This window comes from Crinia signifera, chromosome 19 (genome assembly GCF_055691185.1).
Source record: "Crinia signifera chromosome 19, ASM5569118v1, whole genome shotgun sequence".
NCBI lineage: Eukaryota > Metazoa > Chordata > Amphibia > Anura > Myobatrachidae > Crinia > Crinia signifera.
In genome coordinates, this window is record NC_139226.1 from 11,082,112 (window position 1) to 11,103,662 (window position 21,551).

Consider the following 21,551-nt stretch of genomic DNA (forward strand, 5'->3'; position numbering starts at 1 on the left):
GATGATGTCATTCTCCCTCCCCTAGCAGATGACGTCATTCTCCGTCCGCTAGCAGATAATGTCATTCTCCGTCCGCTAGCAGATGACGTCATTCTCCGTCCCCTAGCAGATGACGTCATTCTCCGTCCCCTAGCAGATGACGTCATTCTCCGTCCCCTAGCAGATGACGTCATTCTCCCTCCCCTAGCAGATGACGTCATTCTCCGTCCGCTAGCAGATAATGTCATTCTCCGTCCGCTAGCAGATGACGTCATTCTCCGTCCCCTAGCAGATGACGTCATTCTCCCTCCCCTAGCAGATGACGTCATTCTCCGTCCCCTAGCAGATGATGTAATTCTCCGTCCCCTAGCAGATGACGTCATTCTCCCTCCCCTAGCAGATGACGTCATTCTCTGTCCCCTAGCATATGACTTCATTTTCCCTCCCCTAGCAGATGATGTCATTCTCCGTCCCCTAGCAGATGATGTAATTCTCCGTCCCCTAGCATATGACTTCATTCTCCCTCCCCTAGCAGATGATGTAATTCTCCCTCCCCTAGCAGATGATGTAATTCTCCGTCCCCTAGCAGATGACTTCATTCTCCCTCCCCTAGCAGATGATGTCATTCTCCCTCCCCTAGCAGATGATGTCATTCTCCCTCCCCTAGCAGATGATGTCATTCTCCCTCCCCTAGCAGATGATGTAATTCTCCGTCCCCTAGCAGATGACTTCATTCTCCCTCCCCTAGCAGATGATGTCATTCTCCCTCCCCCAGCAGATGACGTAATTCTCCCTCTCCTAGCAAACAATGTCATTCTCCCTCCCCTAGCAGATGATGTCGTCATTCTCCCTCCCCTAGCAGATGACAACGTCATTCTCCCTCCCCTAGCAGATGATGTAATTATCTGTCCCCTAGCAGATGATGTCATTCTCCCTCCCCTAGCAGATGATGTCATTCTCCCTCCCCTAGCAGATGATGTCATTCTCCCTCCCCTAGCAGATGATGTCATTCTCCCTCCCCTAGCAGATGATGTCATTCTCCCTCCCCTAGCAGATGACGTCATTCTCCGTCCCCTAGCAGATGACGTCATTCTCCCTCCCCTAGCAGATGACGTCATTCTCCGTCCCCTAGCAGATGATGTAATTCTCCGTCCCCTAGCAGATGACGTCATTCTCCCTCCCCTAGCAGATGACGTCATTCTCTGTCCCCTAGCATATGACTTCATTTTCCCTCCCCTAGCAGATGATGTCATTCTCCGTCCCCTAGCAGATGATGTAATTCTCCGTCCCCTAGCATATGACTTCATTCTCCCTCCCCTAGCAGATGATGTAATTCTCCCTCCCCTAGCAGATGATGTAATTCTCCGTCCCCTAGCAGATGACTTCATTCTCCCTCCCCTAGCAGATGATGTCATTCTCCCTCCCCTAGCAGATGATGTCATTCTCCCTCCCCTAGCAGATGATGTCATTCTCCCTCCCCTAGCAGATGATGTAATTCTCCGTCCCCTAGCAGATGACTTCATTCTCCCTCCCCTAGCAGATGATGTCATTCTCCCTCCCCCAGCAGATGACGTAATTCTCCCTCTCCTAGCAAACAATGTCATTCTCCCTCCCCTAGCAGATGATGTCGTCATTCTCCCTCCCCTAGCAGATGACAACGTCATTCTCCCTCCCCTAGCAGATGATGTAATTATCTGTCCCCTAGCAGATGATGTCATTCTCCCTCCCCTAGCAGATGATGTCATTCTCCCTCCCCTAGCAGATGATGTCATTCTCCCTCCCCTAGCAGATGATGTCATTCTCCCTCCCCTAGCAGATGATGTCATTCTCCCTCCCCTAGCAGATGATGTCATTCTCCCTCCCCTAGCAGATGATGTCATTCTCCCTCCCCTAGCAGATGATGTCATTCTCCCTCCCCTAGCAGATGATGTCATTCTCCCTCCCCTAGCAGATGATGTCATTCTCCCTCCCCTAGCAGATGATGTAATTCTCCGTCCCCTAGCAGATGACTTCATTCTCCCTCCGCTAGCAGATGATGTCATTCTCCCTCCCCCAGCAGATGACGTAATTCTCCCTCTCCTAGCAAACAATGTCATTCTCCCTCCCCTAGCAGATGATGTCGTCATTCTCCCTCCCCTAGCAGATGACAACGTCATTCTCCCTCCCCTAGCAGATGATGTAATTCTCCCTCCCCTAGCAGATGATGTCATTCTCCCTCCCCTAGCAGATGATGTCATTCTCACCCCCCCTAGCAGATGATGGCATTCTCCCTCCCCTAGCAGATGATGTCATTCTCCCTCCCCTAGCAGGATTAAGCATGCCTGCGTTCCCACTGACACTTAGCGTTTCTATCGATCCACCCCTCGTTTTCCTTGCACCACCTCCACATGCCCACTCCCTGTCGCTCATCCAATGTTCGGCTTGAGAACAGTTTTTTTTGCTGAAGCCCCATGCAGCCAGGTCTCGTGCACTGCTACCAATACGCATGTGGGAACCGGTATGAATCGAACCCTTGGGCTTATTTCTGTTGTATCAGAAGCAAACACAATTCTACAGGATCTACCGCTATAACTAATGCACAATCCCAATGTCAGTATTATAGATACTGTAGTTACTAGTTTAGGGGAGGAAGTAAAGCTTCAAAGAATGTGTTTATTTTATTGTAAAGTGAGATTAAAGTGCATTAATTATAATTCATCTTCATTGCATTGTACTAAAAAAGATGTGATTCACTATTGTTCTGTCTGTGTGGTCCTGAAGTGAAAACAAGCGACCAGAACCTCAGAGATCCATACTCCCAGGTGTACATTAATGCATCTGCAGCTGTGAATGTGCTTTATATACAAACTACTTAAAATCCCATCAGAATGACGGCTTCTGCAATGTACTTTTATTTTGAGCTGTGACAGTTTTTACTTTCACTTTGATCAGTGACAGTTTTTACAAACTCTCCACCCCACCCCCCATCTTCTCCTACCTCCAACCTCTGTCTTCACAGCTCCCTCCCTCCATATCCAGCGTGTTTGAAACAGATCAGTGTCCCTGCAAAAATTGCTTTCACTTTCTGTTATAACATCTATCAGGACCTGCAAAATGTCTTGACAGCCCTGAGCATAGGTGGCGGGGTATTTTTACGAAGATGGAAGTTCTATTGAAGACTACTTACCCTGCGATGAAGGTAGCAGTGAATCACCAGAAAAATGGCCGCCACACACATATGCGCACACATACACACACACGTAAGAACCCACGGTAAAAGGATTTATGTTTTCACCAGCAGGTGGCGTAATAGGATAACACAATAAGTCATATTAAGTTTTCCAGATAAAAAAGTTAATTTATTATAAAACTGTAGAAAATTACATCTGGTTATTCTTACGCAGGAAATTCTTCAGCTGTGTGTAAGCTCTTTGTAACCATATTATATTTCCTGGAATACACAGAAAAAAATGAGAGTTTAGCCTGAATATATTCACCAACCTGTGGGCCTTATTCAGCAGCCCCTGCTTTTGTGTGAAAATGGCTGGAGCGCATATGTGCATTCTGGAAATGCAACCTCAGTCTGATTGACGGCGGGGGGGGGGGGGGGGGGGCTGGATGATGGTGAGGCATGTGTACTCATACATACGGTGTTTGCTAAAGTGACAGGACTTCCAGGTTTAGGTAGGGTCCTGCCCATTACTTCTAATAGCTTAATAATACCAGGAGAACCTGATGTCGCATTTAGGGCTCATTCACACATTTGCGCTGGAAACATGTGTCTCAAAACTCATGGGAATGAATGGACTCGTTGTGGATGTTTCTGAATGGGGATTAAAGCAAAAAAAATCCTGTATCTAGGCACCTTACAAACTACACTGCAAGTGGGGCACATAACGGGTAGAGGCCCCCACTTTACAATCCTTTAAAACAGACTCAAGACTTTCCTGTTTACTCAAGCATTTCCTTAATTTCCCTAAGCATTGTTTATGAATAGCTTTTCTGTACTTTTGTGTACTGTGTATTTATATTATTATTAAGAGGGGTGAGTCCAAACTCAAACCCATGGGTGGATTGGGACTCTAAATCGGCCTTCTGCCTGCCAATTTCTAAGCCCTAACACACCCACATTATCAGTCTGCCACCCTCTACATCCTAATACACCCCACCACCACCCCCCCCCCCATACACACACACACACACACCACCACCACCACCAGAATAGATTCATAGGATAACTGCCAAGACAATTGCGTTATCAGAATGTGGTGTAGAAGGTCCGACAAAGTCTAGTTTAACCCCAAATGCAGTGGCGTAACTACTGTAAAGCAGCCCCAGCAGCTGCTTGGGGGAGCAAGGGGTAGCGGGCGCCAGCACCCGCTCGACGCACTGACATGCTGCTGCCTGCTGGCTGAGCACCAGAGGGGAGTCAGCCATGATAGTGACGACAAATCCACCCACTGTACACAGAGCTGGCTATTGGCTACTGTGTAAAGGATGGGCGTGCTGGGGCGGCCTGGAACGCGTCTGAGCCAGGGGAAGCAGAAGTGTCTGCTGGTCTCTCTGCCTCTCTTCTGTTTCAGCTTCTCCGCTGGGGAAACACGCTGGAGAGGAGCCCAGGGGGCGCCACAAACTTTTTGGCAGGGGGGAGCAAAATTTATAGTTACGCCACTGCCCAAATGGTTGACACTGGACAAAGTTTGATGCATAAAAAGGCCGGCATGGCGGCGTGGACCCCCGATTAGTGCACCTCGTCCGCTTGCTCTGCTTCCACTGCGCTCAGCACACTTTACCGTTCCCAATCGGAGACCACACGGATGGAACAGTAAAACATTGATAAAATTCCCTCAAAAAACTCATGTGGACCTTTTCATGCATCAACCATACCTTGTGTCGAAAAATATGTATGTCGACAATAGGTTGTCAACCTAGACATTTTCTTTCAGGAATCCGGACACCGCTTTACCCAAAGGGGATATTTGACTTCATCATCCTTGTTATACAGCGAGTAACAAATGCACAATTTACCGTCTTTGGCGGCGACGAAAGGAGAGTCCACGGCATTTCCCACCTGTAGAGAAAGACCAGTTCCCATTATAGCCAAGACAATTACGTAGCTGTACTCAATGTCGCTGGTTATGACGTTCAGTGATTTATCTGCTACTTTAGGCCGTTTTAAGAGAGGATGAGGCCTTTAGAAGCTTCCTATGCCCTGACCCCCCTCCTCTTTGCCTATGGTGCAACCAATTGTGGCACCTACTGTATAAGTCCCTATGTCACATGAGGCTAGTCGCTTGGGTCAATCCAAGTATATGCAAAGGATGTGACATTCAATTGCCCCTGAATTTCAATGCCAGCAGCGGAATTAAAACTTGTACCCATCATGGGCTGATTTCTGCCCAATTCCCTCAAAATGACTTGCAGTCCTATGGGGTAGCGGGCACGTCTGTGCAAGTACGGGATGCGGGAAAGTGTGTCTGCTGCCGCAATGAGAACCTCACACTCAATTGGATTGACCCACAATTGTGCACTAACCCAATGCATCCAATCTCTAGTTAGCTTTGATCATTCTGGTGCAAGTAAGGAAATGTACAGAATACTCTGATTGGTTATTACGATTTGTTACTTTGGCCATGTATACACTTGAGGAGAATGTGCTATGCAATGTCAACATTAAAAAATGTAGACACCAGAATGTTAACATGGACATTATTTGAGATATTCAATTAGGTGCAAGGTTTTGGATTTTGTGCTCCCCCAATACCCAGGGTATCCACTTGACTCTTATTATCAAACTTGCACCAATCAGATAACAGCTACATGCTGATTGGTTGTTTTTATCCAGTGCAGATTTTAATCCTGCTGAATATTCTATCTTAGTCAGTGAACCCCGAAATTTCAAATTCACCTATTGACAGGGAGTAAATAAACTCCCAATTCCATGTGTAACCTGTCCCTTGGAATTATATCCATAAGGAGATATTGATGAAAGCTGGTGCAGAAACTGATCAGATTGTACATGTAATGTTTCTGGTACAGCTTAGTTAAGAGTAACGAAATGCCAACACTTGACATGGAGTGAATTAAACATCCACATCTGCATGTCACACTGAGAGGCATGTGACTCGGAGAGCCAATAAGGACATAGGTCTGGCAGTGGTGACTGATTGATAATAGCAGGAAGGGGAGGAGATTTCCTCTTCTTCCTGCAGAATTCCCCGCCCTCCCTTCCCTGTTATTTATCGAGGGTGGTGGGTGTTAATCGAGTTAGCTGATAGGCGGGAAAGAACGGCAGATTTAATCAATTAGCTCACACCACAGGTTTTGTGGGCGTTTTTATGGCTTGTTTGCGGTGCACTCACCTCTTATTGGCTTAGGCCTTTTCGTTGTATCACCCGTGTCGGGGACAGCGTCCCCACCCGGCTGGGTGGGTAGTCAATGTGTGGGTAGAGTTGGATACCGCCTGTATTTTTGAGTTAGGCCAGTTACGTCAGAATTGGGGTGGAGTTACATTTGTGGCCGTTCTTTCTTGGCCACCATTAATTAATTAATAATTAAATCAAATTAATTAATTCAAATTAATTCAAATAAACAAATTAGCTTAAAAGTTGCTACAAATAAATCAGTTAACAATTTCTGCCAAACCTATGTCTCCGAGTCTTTATTTCAGGTTTAGTTATGTTAAGTTCACATATGTTATGACATGCTTAAAGTACACATGAGATGTTGGGATGTTTAATACAATTTGGACACTGCCATTTCAATGGACTATGCATTTCAATGGCAGTCAATCCCATTAAAATGAATTGGCTATTTAAATAATTGTTTCTAACACCGTTGGAAACACCAGCCTTCTTTCTGATCTTTTTTTTTTATTGTAGCAGATAGGACCAATCACTATTACTAAAAACTCCCACTCCTGCTTTAGCATTTGACATGATTTTCCCCCTAAATGCATAAAAATAAAAATTATGTCAATGGAGTTGTAGTATCAAGTGTGGATTTTGAATTGTAGGCAATCTTAAGGGGTGCCGGACAGTTTCCCGAGAGTCGGGATCCCGACAGTTATTACCCCGACATCGGGATCCCGACAGTCAAAACCCCGACGCTCGGGGCCCGACGGCCACAGGCTATTCTCCCTCGTGGGGGTCCACGACCCTCAAGGGTCTTTGTTGTGCTCGCCCCGCTGTCGGAGTCCGGCCAGTCGGGATCCCAATGTCGGGCTAAAGACTGTCGGGATCCCGACTGTCGGGACCATACACCACACCCATCTCAAGATCCATCTAGCTCAGGGCTGGGCAACACCGGCCCTCCAGATGTTAGTGAACTTCACATCCCAGGATGCTTTGCATTAGTTTTGCTATGTGGCCATGCTGAAACTGATGCAAGGCATGCTGGGATGTGTAGTTCACTAACATCTGGAGGGCCGGTGTTGCCCAGCCCTGATCTAGCTGGTGTTTCTGCAGAAGGTGAACAGTGTGTCCGATGCATACATATGTGCAATGCATAAAAAGCTATTTCTCCCTAAGGCAGGCATTCCCTACCACGGTCCTCAAGGCACACTAATAGTGCAGGTTTTGTAGATATCCAGGCTTGAGCACAGGTGAATTAATCAGTACCTTAGTGATTGTGATTAAACCATCTCTGCTGAAGCCTGGATATCACTAAAACCTGCACTGTTGTGTGCCCTGAGGACGTGGTTGGGAATGCCTGCCCTAAGGCATCAGGGATCGGTGATATAGAGGGCTTTTACCGGTTGGTGAGGGCCAAAAAATCTGCCCCCCCCCCTCAATACACCGGCTATTTTGCATCATTATTTACACTTACTAGTCAGCACCAGGAGCCCAATGATGCACAGTATCAGAGCACAGATCAAACCTTGTATTCTCAGTTTTTTATAATCTGCAAATAATAAAAATCATTAAATTGTTATTAGTCTTTTGCTGTTAAAACTATTTTTACCTTCTTTGTACAACCATTTCCCTGCATTGTCTTCGGGATACATACAGATGACCGTGGTAGGGATCTCGACAGGGGGCAAGTAAGTATACTTACCCTCTCCCTGCCCCAACCCACAACCTTATCCCTCCCTTCCAGCAGTCTAACCTCCCCCCCCCCCCCTGAAAACAGACCCTAACCATCTCTACTGGTGCCTTACCCCCACACCCCACCGCCTAAACCTAACCCCATGTAGAGTGTTAAACAGCCCGACAATTTGCTCCCAACTGTCACGCTACAGGGTGCATTTGAAAAATGACAGTTTGGGGCCAAATGGTTGGTTGTTTATCACTCTCCACTTTATCACTTTTTGAAGCTGGATACATCTGGTCCTCAATGGGAGAAAGAAGACCGGCGTAAACAGTGACATAAAGACATGTGATCTCAAAGCTTTGCTACTGTAAGTCCTGATTATATTTTCCTCCTTTCTTGGTCAATGTATTCTGATCTCAATCTGGGTCATATTTGAAGAAGTCTTACTCACCATAGTAGAATATCTGGTCGTGTTGTCCGCCTTTAGCCTTGTCTGTAATATAAAGCAACAGAACATATACACTACGCTGATACTACAAACTCTGTAATCGGCAGTCATCCATACGTAGAGCTATTAAATTGAATGATAATAAAGTGAATGATAATAATAAAGCTTGTTTTTGCTGATAAAACAAACGTTTAGTTTTAAAAGGCTTAGCACGCATTCTACTCTTCAGCCACAAGAGGGCACTGTGGGCGGGATGTATCAACGCTTACCGTCGCGCTGACATCCCGTTTTCGCTTCCGCCGACTGTTCATGTGATGTATGAATAAAGTTTCCGATTCTTGTTCATGAAAAAACTCCGCCGGGTTGAAATATCGCGGAGTTTCCGGCGCGCAAGATCATCCCATAGCAGTGTATTGCAGCTGAAGCGCTGTGTTATGTATTAACACTCGCAGCGCTCAGCTTTTTTTGGACATAATTCGCCTTGTATTGCTGGCGAACTGCAGTTGTGACAGTTCAATTATTAAAGTATAATGTATTTTTACAGTGTGTTATTTACCTTATGAAAACAGGTTGTGCTGTGGGATGTATTTTACTTGTATGGGAGGCAAGATTGGTTCTTTTTTGGAAGGTGTGAGGCACAGATCATCAGGGCTAGGCAAGAGGCAGTGAGGTGTGAGGCACACTGCCTCTTGCCTAGCCCTGATGATCTGTGCCTCACACCTTCCAAAAAAGAACCAATCTTGCCTCCCATACAAGTAAAATACATCCCACAGCACAACCTGTTTTCATAAGGTAAATAACACACTGTAAAAATACACTGTAAAAATATATTATACTTTAATAATTGAACTGTCACAACTGCAGTTCGCCAGCAATACAAGGGATAAGTCAAACAAAAGCTGAGCGCTGCGAGCCGGGGAAACCCAGCCAGCAGCAGGACGCATCTGCGCATGCGCACAAAAAAAAAAAAGAAAAGATTCCGACGGAGGTCTGCATTACCGCAGACCTAAGAAACAAGGGAAAAAAATCATACATAACGCGGAAAACTCCGCAAAAAGCCTGCGAAAACAGCACGAAAAAAAGGACAGAAATGCGAGTATTGATAAATCCCGCCCTAGGTCACGAGAGAATGTCAATTAGAACGCAGAATGCTGTTTTTGGTGCACAGCAGAAAAGTCAATCTCCAGGATCAATCTACTGGGCTGCACCAAGCTGCACAGCAGGTGGGGCAGATGTAACAATGTAAAGGGAGAGGTCCCGCTCTTTTTTTTACCATATTAACCCAATTTGTACCCCAGACGTAATCTGTGTCTCACCTTTGGTGTTTTTGTGGACAACGGATCTTGTGGTCACACTTTTCGAAGGACCTAAAATAACAAATTTGCCAAAGGATAGAGGCGGTTCTACAGCATATATGTACTTCACTTCTGCATATGCGTCTGTTATTCCCATAAAATAGACCCCTAATATAGAGAAGGGCTCTAGAGATGCCGACCTAATGCTTGTGTCGACCTAGACCTATGTCGACCTAGACCCATATCGACCTTTCTGCTTGTCGACCTAATGGTGTCGACCCAATGCTTGTTTACCTAATGACCGTATCCCTAGAAGCCTAAGGCTTTATTTCCGCAGTGCTGTATGAGGGATCCGACACGGATTCTTCCCAGCATGCCCCGCAGCTTGCCGGTCACAGACACAGGAGTCCGGGCACCAGAGCATATCACCAAGAGCAGCCCTGGCACTCTGACCCTGGCACTCTGACCCTGACAACGTAGATTTGTCAGAATAAGTTAAATTCAAACTCGTCTCTAATGAAGATATTTCCTAAGCATTCCTTTCGTCTACCACTAGGGGTGCTGTTTCACTGGGAAAAAAATATCTCAATCATTCCTCTAAACCAGTGGTTCTCAACCTCGGTTCTCAGGACCCCCCAACAGTGCATGTTGTCCAGGTCACCCGGCAGGTGCACAAGTGCACTCATTATTCATTTTACAAGATGGGAGCTAATTATTTATTTCACCTGTGATTCTGTGTGGACACCTGGAATACGTGTACTGTCGGGGGGGGTCCTGAAGACCGAGGTTGAGAAACACTGCTCTAAACTGTCCCATGTCACAATGGGCAATGTTTGGATAGAGATAAAGTGGTAAGAGCAGGGGCGAATTTAGGGGTCAGGCCGCCCCTAGGCACAACATTTTTGTGCCCCCCCCCCCCCAATTTTAATGTAATCATATATGTATATACATTGTTATTTATATATATGTGTCATAAAAATGTAACTGTAGCCCACCTTAATATTTTTTTTAAGCACTCTGGACTGCTCACTGTACGGAGGACTCGGAGGGAGGGAGGGAGGCACTTATTAGTACAGTGATTAGCACAGTGTCTCCATCAGTCTCTCTCTGGCTCACACACTGTGATGAGCACAGGGAGGATCTGCGCGCCGTTCAGCTCAGCTGCTGGATACACAGCAGCCAATAGACTGTGTGTGTGTAGAGTAGCCAATGGGTGGAAGCCGGCAGCAGTGAGCCTGAGCCAGGGGGACCGTTGGACCCAGCCACCAGAGGTGATGTAATGTGCACGGCAGAGTGGGTGGGCAGTGGCGGGTGACTAGTGGCGCTGCCGCCTACATATAATTCATCTATGCGGCGGCGGCGCTCGTCACTCGCCGCTGCCCACCCGGTGTGCCATTTAACAGAATGTCAGCCAGCCTGCCGCCCTTAATTGGTGCCGCCCTGAGGCCGGTGCCTCACGGGCCTAGGCACAAATCCGGCCCTGGGTAAGAGGTAAAGTACGGAACAATCAGCTCCTGGTAGCCATGTATCAAGCTGTGCTTGCAATGTGACAGTCAGTCAGGAGCTGATTGGCTGGTACTTAGTTTCAAGACCTGGTTGATAGGTCTACAATGTACAGGTCGACATCGAGAGGTCTACATGCAATAGTGCGACACTGTCGTAAGGTCGAGGCTCGACTTGTCACTGTCAACCTACTGACTGTCTATCTGGACACTGTCTGTCTAATAATCCCCACCATCGGTGGTATTTGAGTGGCTCATGGGACCTTAATTACATTTCTGTTACCCGAGCAGCACAAGTAAATGCAGCGTCCATTCTCACCCGTTGTTGTGGCCGTAGGAGGAGATTCGGTTGTGCCCAGAACATTCCATCGCGTGGCGCCATCTTGTGACGTAGCGCGGGTAGTGTAATCTGGGTGAGACAAGCATGCACATTACACAGTGCACTAGCGGCATGATGACATGCTTACAATGTACTATACCCAGTGGAGTATCTAGAATGGGTTCAGGGGGGCACAAGCTGCACCTACCGCAGGCGCTGTTACCCCCACGGCCACAGCAGGTGTGTTTGGTACAAGTGCCCCAGCTTCTTAAAAAATATCGCCCAGAAGATGTGTGATCATCGGGGATGCAGCCAATAAATCTACTACAAATTAGTGACATCACTGTTCAGTCATGACATCACTGGCTGCATCATAGTAAATGTGTATCGGTCAATCCCAATGAGGAATATGGACACAGCACTGTCTGTTTGATGCAAAGAACATTGTACTCTAGACACCTGTTGGTTAAAACGAGGATGAGGACAAGATTGAGGCACATAAATTAGTAGGTACAGTATAAAAGTCTGTGATTGGTGCATAATGCAGTAGTAGTACCCTCCCTGAATACAGGGGGCGCTCTTTCTCTTATCCAAGAATTTAGCTTCTGTTGGTTCCATATTGTAGTCATATTAGAAGCAGCCAATCACAGTACAGGGCAGATACTGTCCTTGAGTAACAGAGGCATTGAGAGCGGTGTTCTGCGATTGGTCAGTATATGGGATTTATGGGAACCACTCACCCTCTGTGTCTGCTGATGATGACGTATTCTGGGCAACGGTCTGTGGTATAGTGATGGAACCTAGAAGACATGCCATCTATTCAGTATGGGCTACACTGGGGTTAGGTCTAACGATAGATAGATAGATAGATACATCAGGGTTGCCGACCCTCCCGGAATTTTGGGGAGTCTCCCGAAAATCGGGTCCCCCTTCCGGCCCCCCGGAAGGGTGGGCAACCCTCCCGGATTCAGGGGGGACCCCCGCTGACCCCCGGATCGCGGCATTAAAATGCCGCAATCCTCGGGTCTCAGAGGAGGGGGCGGAGCTAAAATAACACAATCGCGACATTTTAGCCCCGCCCCCTTAACGGAGATCCCTGAATTCGCTGGTTTACCAGCATGGGGGTGGGGCTTAGTGATGTCACGCTTAAGCCCTGCCCCCTGAGCGGCTACTGAAACTCTCCTCTCCAGGCTTCTCCCGGAGAGGAGAATAAGAAAGTCGGCAACCCTGAGATAGATAGATAGATAGATAGATAGATAGACAGAGAGAGAGAGAGAGATGGATAGATAGATAGATAGACAGACAAACAGAGAGAGAGAGAGAGAGAGAAAGAGAGATAGATAGATAGATAGATAGATAGATAGATAGATAGATAGATAGATAGATGGTCTTACCTGGTCCGCTGGTGGCAGAGAAGCTGGAAGGGCTTGGGGAGGCTTAGGAGTAAAAGAAAACAAATTAAGTAGGGTTTAACCCCCATGGTATTATAATGTTTCCTTAACCCGCGTATAACTGAGCCTAAACTGAAATATTTGATTGAAGCGTCCCTAAGTGTACACTGGCGCTGTCTAACCACCTCTGTAGAATGCGGGCCTCCTTATCGATGTGTTCAGGAGGGTGGTGCCTCTCTGTCTTTCATTTATCTTGGACAGGTTCTGCATGAGCAGATTACAGATCACAAGGTATTGCAGTACCACTTGTGGCCACAAGGTGACAACATAAATTGATATAATCCATCTCTTATATATTTGGCTACATCTGTCACTCAAAGTGTGTCTGGAGCTGTAACGCTGGGTTGTGGACTTCCATCTCAATTTATGATTGTCATCACCTGTTTTAAACAGGGTAATTGATAAGAAAGGTGTTTAAGCACAGGTGATGGTAATCCATAAATTAAGAAGGAAGTCCAGAAACAGAGCAATGTGTCCCTCCTGGAGAGGGTCATGTTGGGAGGTATGCACCTCCCCCCCCCCATTCACAGCATCCCCACGATTAAATGGCACATGCAAAACACTGACATGGCTATGGTCGACAATGAAAAAGGTTGACAAGATTTATTTTTCACTTTTTCAATGTTTTCATATTCATTCTCATGTGTCAACATTGACACCAATGAAGTGCCACACTTATGTCAACATTTACATGTGTTGACCTTTCTGTGTTGATTTTTTCTTGTGGCAATTCGCGGCACCCCCCGCGACCCCCCTCCCGCGATTTACAGCACACCCCCCACAATTCGCGGCACCCCCGGTGACAACCCCCCCTCCTGCGATTCGCGGCACCCCGCGCCCCCCCCCCCCTCCCGCGGTTCACGGTGCTCCCACGACCCCCCCTACCGCGATTCCCCACCCCTGACCCCCCTCCTGTCATTGCGGCAACCCCCCGCGACCCTCCCTCCCGCGATTCACTGTAACCCCCCGCGCCCCCCCTCTCCCCTATCATGCCTCATAGCCCAGCCTCCTGCTCTCATGCACCCGAACTCCCACCCAGTAGGAGGAGACACTGACTAATCCTGTACTCCTGTACTGCCACGCTGGCCCCTCATCCACTGGCAGAAGCTGCACAATATCTCCCACCCTCCTCTTTAGTCCCCCTTATGTCCACACACCCCTATCACTACCCAGCCTCCTGTTTTCCTGTGTCATGACCAGGGCTTAAAGTGGTCCTGGAGAGGTGGTGGAACTCCACTCCCCTAACACCGACCCCCCCCCCCCCATTAGGCAGAGCCGAGAACAGTGCTAGGGAATTGTGCCCTACCACCCATAAAGGGATAATGTATCCACCATACATGGTAGCACAATCGTATACACATTACACTGCATGTAGTGCCCTTGATTCATATTAAGTCACATAGTAATTCCCCTTATACACATAATGCCCACAGTTGTTCATCTTAACTTTACATTATGTACGCCGTGCCAGTAGAAGAAGCTGATGGGACAGGTTTTTCTGTTGGAATTACTGTTCAGGGCTGTGGTGGAGGTGGAACTCAGTTCCCCCTACCATTAGAGGTGGTGGAACTCAGTTCCACCCAGTTCCCCCTCACTTTAACCCCTGGTCATGACCTCCGCCAGTGGGGAGCCGCTGACTCAAAAACACCCTACTATACTATTGCACACACACACCTAAACAACACGCACACACAGCCCCCCCCCCCCCACACCCACAAATGTCACTGTACCATCCAAACTATCAATGTACATCTTACTCTGTAACCGCTTTTTAATTAAACAAAACAATACACACCCCCTTCCACATCATATGCTCTCTATTTAACACATTTCACCTATAACTCAAGTTGCAATACAGGCCATCTTTCATACAATTCTAACCATCTTTCTCATATGCAAATGTTCACAAATTAAGGGGGCGCAGCCCCTTACGACGGTGTGAAGAGCGCCCGTAGGGCGCGATGAATCACCTAGTTATTTATAATCCTCATTTGTTAACAGGGGTCAATCCTGCTCAGCGGATGCCAGTCATTGTCGCAGTGGCTGCACTTTACGGCGCCTGCAATTTACACATGGGGCAGCGAACGCTTTAGTGCACAGTGGGGCTTATTTTAGCCCCCGAAGGATGCGGTTTCAGGTGCCATTGCTGCCATTAAAACATTGCGGCAACGGCACATCGCACAATTCAGGATGAATAGGATCGGCCCCTAAAATTTATAATCTCTTATAGTAGAATTAAATGTATGACAATCAAAAGTTGATATTTAAAAAGTGATAAAATGGAGAGTGATAAATGACCAACCAGTCAACCAACAACTTGTAACATGGCAGCTAGGAGTTGATTGGCTACTACTTTATCACTCTCCATGTTATCACTTTTCCAGGCTTAGTACATCTGGCTCCATGGTGCACGATGTTGTCTCACCTGGGTCGCTGCTGGCAGAAGGGCTGCTGGTACTGAGGGAACCTGCTGAAACATTCAATACAGTATTTATTACTATGTAAAGAAGCCTGCAGAGGGCGCTGTGCAGGTCTGAGCTGCATCTGGGTTCTGGTCAAAACAACAAAACTAATACAAGAAATATCTTCATCTACATCCCAACGTGAACACATTTAGAAAAAGTTCTGGAAAAAATCAGGTTTCCATGACTGTCGGGACCGTGACGTCTGCAAAATCAAAGAACACAACACAGCACAATACAAATCAACGCAGCACAATACAACACAACACACATAGGCGTGCACAGCCCATTTTACTAGGGGGGGGGCACCATAGGAAGGGCATGTCTATCATCGCCTACTGGGTGTATCTATGACTGCCTACTGGGCATGTCAATCACCACCTACTGGGCGTATCTATCACTTCCTCCTGGGTATCAATGCAAACTAAATAGTTGGTGACTTAATTATATATAGGGACTTCAGAAATAATCTTCCCCCCCCCCCACACACAGACACACACATACTAGAAAGGGGGCAGGGACCTCTGTAGGCGCGCAGCAAATATTTAAACCGTGATGCCCATTACACAAAATACCACACACCTTAATGCCTATTACATATTATACCAAACACTGTAGTGTCCATTACGCATAATGCCCCACACCATAATGCTCATTAGATATTATGCCACATGCCGTAATGACCATTACAATTTATGCCACACACTGTAATGCCCATTACAAGTTACACCACATACCGTAATGCCCATTACACAAAATGCCACACGCCATAATGCTCATTAGATATTATGCCACATGCCGTAATGCCCGTTACAATTAATGCCACACACCGTAATGCCCAATACAAGTTATACCACATACCGTAATGCCCATTACACATAATGCCACACCATAATGCCCATTACACATAATGCCACACACTGTATTGCCTATTACACATTATACCAAACAATGCAATGCCCATTACACATAATGACACACATCATAATGCTCATTTGATATTATGCCACATGCCGTAATGCTCATTACAATTAATGCCACACGCCGTAATGCCCATTACAATTTATGCCACACACCGTAATGCCCATTACACATTATGCCACACACCGTAATGCCCATAACACATTATGCCACACACCATAATGCCCATTATACATAATGCCATACATTGTAATGCCCATTACATATTATGCCACTCACCGTAAGGCCCATTATAAATTATTATTCGGGTACAAGGTGTCACATACACACATATAAGGGTAACAGGGGTTCAGACACCAGGGAAATTGGGGTAGACGGGGTCACATACACAGAGGAAGGGGGTAGCAGGGGACAAAGTGTCACACACAGGTCAAGGGGGTACAGGAGGGTCAAACACTATGGATGAGGGGTTAGAGGGGGTCACACATACAGGGATAGCAATGTAAAGAAGGTCACATATACAAAAGAAGTGGGGCACACATACAGAAGAGTTGATGGGTACAGCGATCCCTGGGCACTCACCAATATGTGGGGGAGCTGCAAGGTGTCAGGGTGGCCCATTTATCCAGGGTGAGGTCTAAATTCAAGTGGGCTAAGGGACTTTGTCACGTGACAGGGGAGGAGAGGGGGCGAAGAGAGAAGGAGCAAGGTCGGAACAAGGGACCCAACGGACACTCGCGGGTTCTCTTCGCTCGCTGTGCTTCAGGCGCGGGTTATTACAGGCCACCAGTGGTGGCGTGGATAGTGAAGGAGCAAGCCCCCTGGCCTTGCTCCTCCCCCTGTGTATGAAAGGTCCTTTAGCCCACTACAATTTAGCAACTACCATGGATCCAGGGCAAAGGGGAGGCCTGCAGCACCCAGAGAGACTCTGGCTTGAGTAACGTACATGTGAGCCCTGCGAAGGAGGATTTGGAGGAACAGATTTGTTTCCAGATCCTGCACGGGGCAGCTGTGGGGGGAAAGGGGTTGCTTACCCCATGGTGCTACTGATGGGAGAGGAGACAGGGCAGGTCCATGCTAACTCCAGCACGGTATCGCTGCGCTTATCTGACAGACACTAGAGGTCAAGCCAACCTACTGTATAGTGTCTGTCTCCTCCAAAATGGCAGCCATCTTTGGAGTGTGGCGCTATTTCCCTGCTGCTGCCACAGTCTGTGTATGGGGGGGGGGGCTGGTCATTAGGGGGAGCCGGTCATTAGGGGGTGCCTGTGCACCCCCGGCACCCCCGTGCGCCTGCCTATGACAGCACAATACATTTTAGGAAGGCTGATTTTGTAGAAATGGGAAACTCTATAAGGGATTCTTTCGCAGAGTGGAGGAACTTGGAAGAAGTGCAGGAGAAGTGGGGAAAATTAAAAAGTGCAATTCTAAAAGCAACAGAACTTACACAAATGTGTTCTCAAAATGAGCAAAACCATGTGCACTGCAGGTGGGGCAGATGTAACATGTGCAGAGAGAGTTAAATTTGGGTGGGGTGTGTTGAAACTGAAATCTAATTTGCAGTTTTAAAATAAAACAGCCAGTATTTACCCTGCACAGAAACAAAATAACTCACCCAAATCTAATTCTCTCTGCACATGTTACATCTGCCCCCCTGCAGTGCACATGGTTTTGTCCTTCTAAGAAGGAATTTGTCAGAAAGAGTGAACCAAAATAACCCCCTTTGTGTCAAAAGAGTTAGGAAAAACACAAGGAAAAGGAAGCCATTGTGGTTTACAAAAGAAGTAGCAAGTATTGTGAAAGCAAAAAAGTTGGCCTTTAAAAAATGTAAGCAAATGCAGAAGAATGAGGACAAAGTGGTGTATCTTGTTAGACAGAAGGAGGCTAAGAAGGTAATCAGATCTGCAAAAGCACAGGCTGAAGAGAAAATGGCCCAGTCAGTGGGTAAATGGGGGGAGAAACTTGTACATTTACAGAGGAGAAAGTCCTCACAGAACTCTCAAAACTGAAATTGGATAAATCAAAGGGGCCAGATGGGATACATCCAAGGATACTAAAAGAGCTTAAAGGGGAGCTGGTAAAACCAATAACAGAATTATTCAACCAGTCACTAGCTACTGGAGTAATCCCAGAGGACTGGAAAACAGCGAATGTAGTCCCACTGCACAAAAGTGGAAGCAAGGAAGAGGAAAGCAACTATCGACCAGTGAGCCTTACATCAGTAGTATGGAAATTGATGGAAACACTCTTAAAACAAAGAGTTGTAGAATATCTCAAAACCAGCAATTTACAGGATCCAAAACAGCATGGGTTTACTGGGGGAAGATCATGTCAAACAAATCTTATTGACTTTTTTGACTGGGTGACTAAAGTAGATCAAGATGGGGCTGTAGATGTAGCTTATCTAGACTTTAGTAAGGCTTTTGACACTGTCCCACATCGCAGACTGTTAAATAAACTTGAAAGCTTGGGATTGGATTCTAAGATAGTTGAATGGATAAGAGCGTGGTTGCAGGACAGAAAACAGAGAGTTGTAGTAAACGTAAAAGGAGGGAAAGGTTACAAGTGGAGTACCCCAGGGATCTGTACTTGGAACAGTGCTTTTTAATATCTTTATTGGTGATATTGCAAATGGAAGTGAGGGTAAAATGTGCCTTTTTGCAGATGACACAAAGGTATGCAACAGGGTAGACACACCAGGAGGGGTAAAACAAATGATTGATGACCTAGGTAGATTAGAGGAATGGTCAAGAGAATGGCAACTACAGTTTAATGCCAAAAATGCAAAATCATGCACTTGGGTTGCAAAAATCCAAAGACTCAATATAGTATAAATGGCACTATAATGGAAACTACTGAGGAAGAGAGGGATCTAGGTGTCACTATTTCAGGGGACTTAAAGGCAGGTAGGCAATGTAACAAAGCAATGAAGAAGGCAAGTCAGATGCTTGGTTGCATAGGGAGAGGTATCAGCAGTAGAAAGAATTAATCGTGCCCCGTGCCCCCCCCCCCCCCCCCCCCCAACCTCCCGCAATTCACGGAGGGCCCCCCCCCCCTCCCACCTCTCCCTTCCTGCAGTATATCTCTCACCGTCCCGGTAATTGATGTATATAAGATGATATGAACGTACCTGGTGCTACCATCAGGGAGAGCGCCAGAATCAGCAAAGTGGCCACACACTAAGAAGTGATGACAAATGTTACACAGTGATAAATAAAGATTCAACCTTAACACACTTTAATACTGCAGTCATTGCTTGTACACCACAAAGTGACATTTGATTACTTATTTTGAAAATCAGACAGACATTGTGCCCACAAACTCTTTTAATATTCTCTCTCTCGTTCTCTTCCCATCCCCCCCCCCCCCAAGGGGAGACAGAGCCTTACATGTCAGACCTGATCGCACAGCTGCTGATTTTCGGAGCCCTGCAATCAGGTATATACCGCCCCACCAGAGTGAAATCCCACCCCGTGCAAGCCTGCAAATTGCCTAGCAAGGCTTGCGAAAATTACCTAGATTAGGGATTCACTGCAAATCCATTCACAAGCTGCGCACCATGTAATGATTCCCCAGTGTGTGCAGTCTAGTGGGTGCAATAGAATCAGGCTGATCGGGGCGGAGCTGACATCACATGACTTCCCCTCACACACCTGGCCACACCTGCGTATTACCTGACACTCCCAGATAACAGCCGCTCACCATGTAATGATTCCCCAGTGTGTGCAGTCTAGTGGGTGCAATAGAATCAGGCTGATCGGGGGCGGAGCTGACATCACATGACTTCCCCTCACACACCTGGCCACGCCTGCGTATTACCTGACACTCCCAGATAACAGCCGCTCACCATGTAATGATTCCCCAGTGTGTGCAGTCTGTACGTAGCCCGGGACTTACTCAGCGGCTGTGATAGAATCAGGCTGATCGAGGGCGGAGCTGACATCACATGACTTCCCCTCACACACCTGGCCATGCCTGCGTATTACCTGACACTCCCAGATAACAGCCGCTCACCATGTAATGATTCCCCAGTGTGTGCAGTCTGTGCGTAGCCCAGGACTTACTCGGCAGCTGTGATAGACTCAGGCTGTTCGGGGGCGGAGCTGATGTCACATGACTTCCCCTCACACACCTGGCCATGCCTGCGTATTACCTGACACTCCCAGATAACAGCCGCTCACCATGTAATGGTTCCCCAGTGTGTGCAGTGTGTGCGTAGCCCAGGACTTACTCAGCGGCTGTGATAGAATCAGGCTGATCGGGGGCGGAGCTGACATCACATGACTTCCTCTCACACACCTGGCCATGCCTGCGTATTACCTGACACTCCCAGTTAACAGCCACTCCCCATTTAATGATTCCCCAGTGTGTGCAGTCTGTGTGTAGCCCAAGACTTACTCTGCGGCTGTGATAGAATCAGGCTGATCAGGGGCGGAGCTGATGTCACATGACTTCCCCTCACACACCTGGCCACGCCTGCATTATCCCTGACACTCCCAGATAACAGCCGATCACCATGTAATGATTCCCCAGTGTGTGCAGTGTGTGTGTAGCCCAGGACTTACTCAGCGGCTGTGATAGAATCAGGATGATCGGGGGCGAAGCTGACATCACATGACTTCCCCTCACACACCTGGCCACGCCTGCGTATTACCTGACACTTCCAGATAACAGCCGCTCACCATGTAATGATTCCCCAGTGTGTGCAGTGTGTGCGTAGCCCAGGACTTACTCAGCGGCTGTGATAGAATCAGGCTGATCGGGGCGGAGCTGACGTCACATGACTTCCCCTCATGCACCTGGCCACACCTGCGTATTCCATGACACTCCCAGATAACAGCCGCTCACCATGTAATGATTCCCCAGTGTGTGCAGTGTGTGCGTAGCCCAGGACTTACTCAGCGGCTGTGATAGAATCAGGCTGATCAGGGGCGGAGCTGACATCACATGACTTCCCCTCATACACCTGGCCACGCCTGCATATTACCTGACACTCCCAGATAACAGCTGCTCACCATGTAATGATTCCCCAGTGTGTGCAGTGTGTGCGTAGCCCAGGAGTTACTCAGCGGCTGTGATAGAATCAGGCTGATTGGGGGCGGAGCTGACGTCACATGACTTCACCTAATACACCTGGGCATGCCTGCGCATTCCTTGATACTCC

The 21,551-nt window shown here is 47.4% G+C and overlaps 1 protein-coding gene across 3 annotated transcripts; it reads right to left on the reverse strand.

Moving 5' to 3' along the window:
- Positions 1 to 3,330: 3,330 nt before the first annotated feature.
- On the reverse strand, positions 3,331 to 19,646 carry LOC146041679 (uncharacterized). Of its 3 annotated transcripts, none has more exons than XM_083161601.1 (10): positions 19,518 to 19,646; positions 15,430 to 15,474; positions 12,948 to 12,989; positions 12,294 to 12,353; positions 11,554 to 11,643; positions 9,754 to 9,804; positions 8,441 to 8,482; positions 7,786 to 7,860; positions 4,987 to 5,029; positions 3,331 to 3,409 (listed from the first exon to the last, which is right to left on the reverse strand). In XM_083161601.1, exons 1-10 carry the CDS (start codon positions 19,528 to 19,530, stop codon positions 3,355 to 3,357), a joined length of 516 nt encoding a protein of 171 aa, XP_083017727.1. In that variant the 5' UTR covers positions 19,531 to 19,646; the 3' UTR covers positions 3,331 to 3,354. The 3 variants fall into 3 exon arrangements, with proteins under 3 accessions (XP_083017727.1, XP_083017728.1, XP_083017729.1); XM_083161602.1 differs by having other exon boundaries at positions 15,430 to 15,471; positions 19,518 to 19,597; XM_083161603.1 differs by lacking the exon at positions 9,754 to 9,804.
- Positions 19,647 to 21,551: the final 1,905 nt, after the last annotated feature.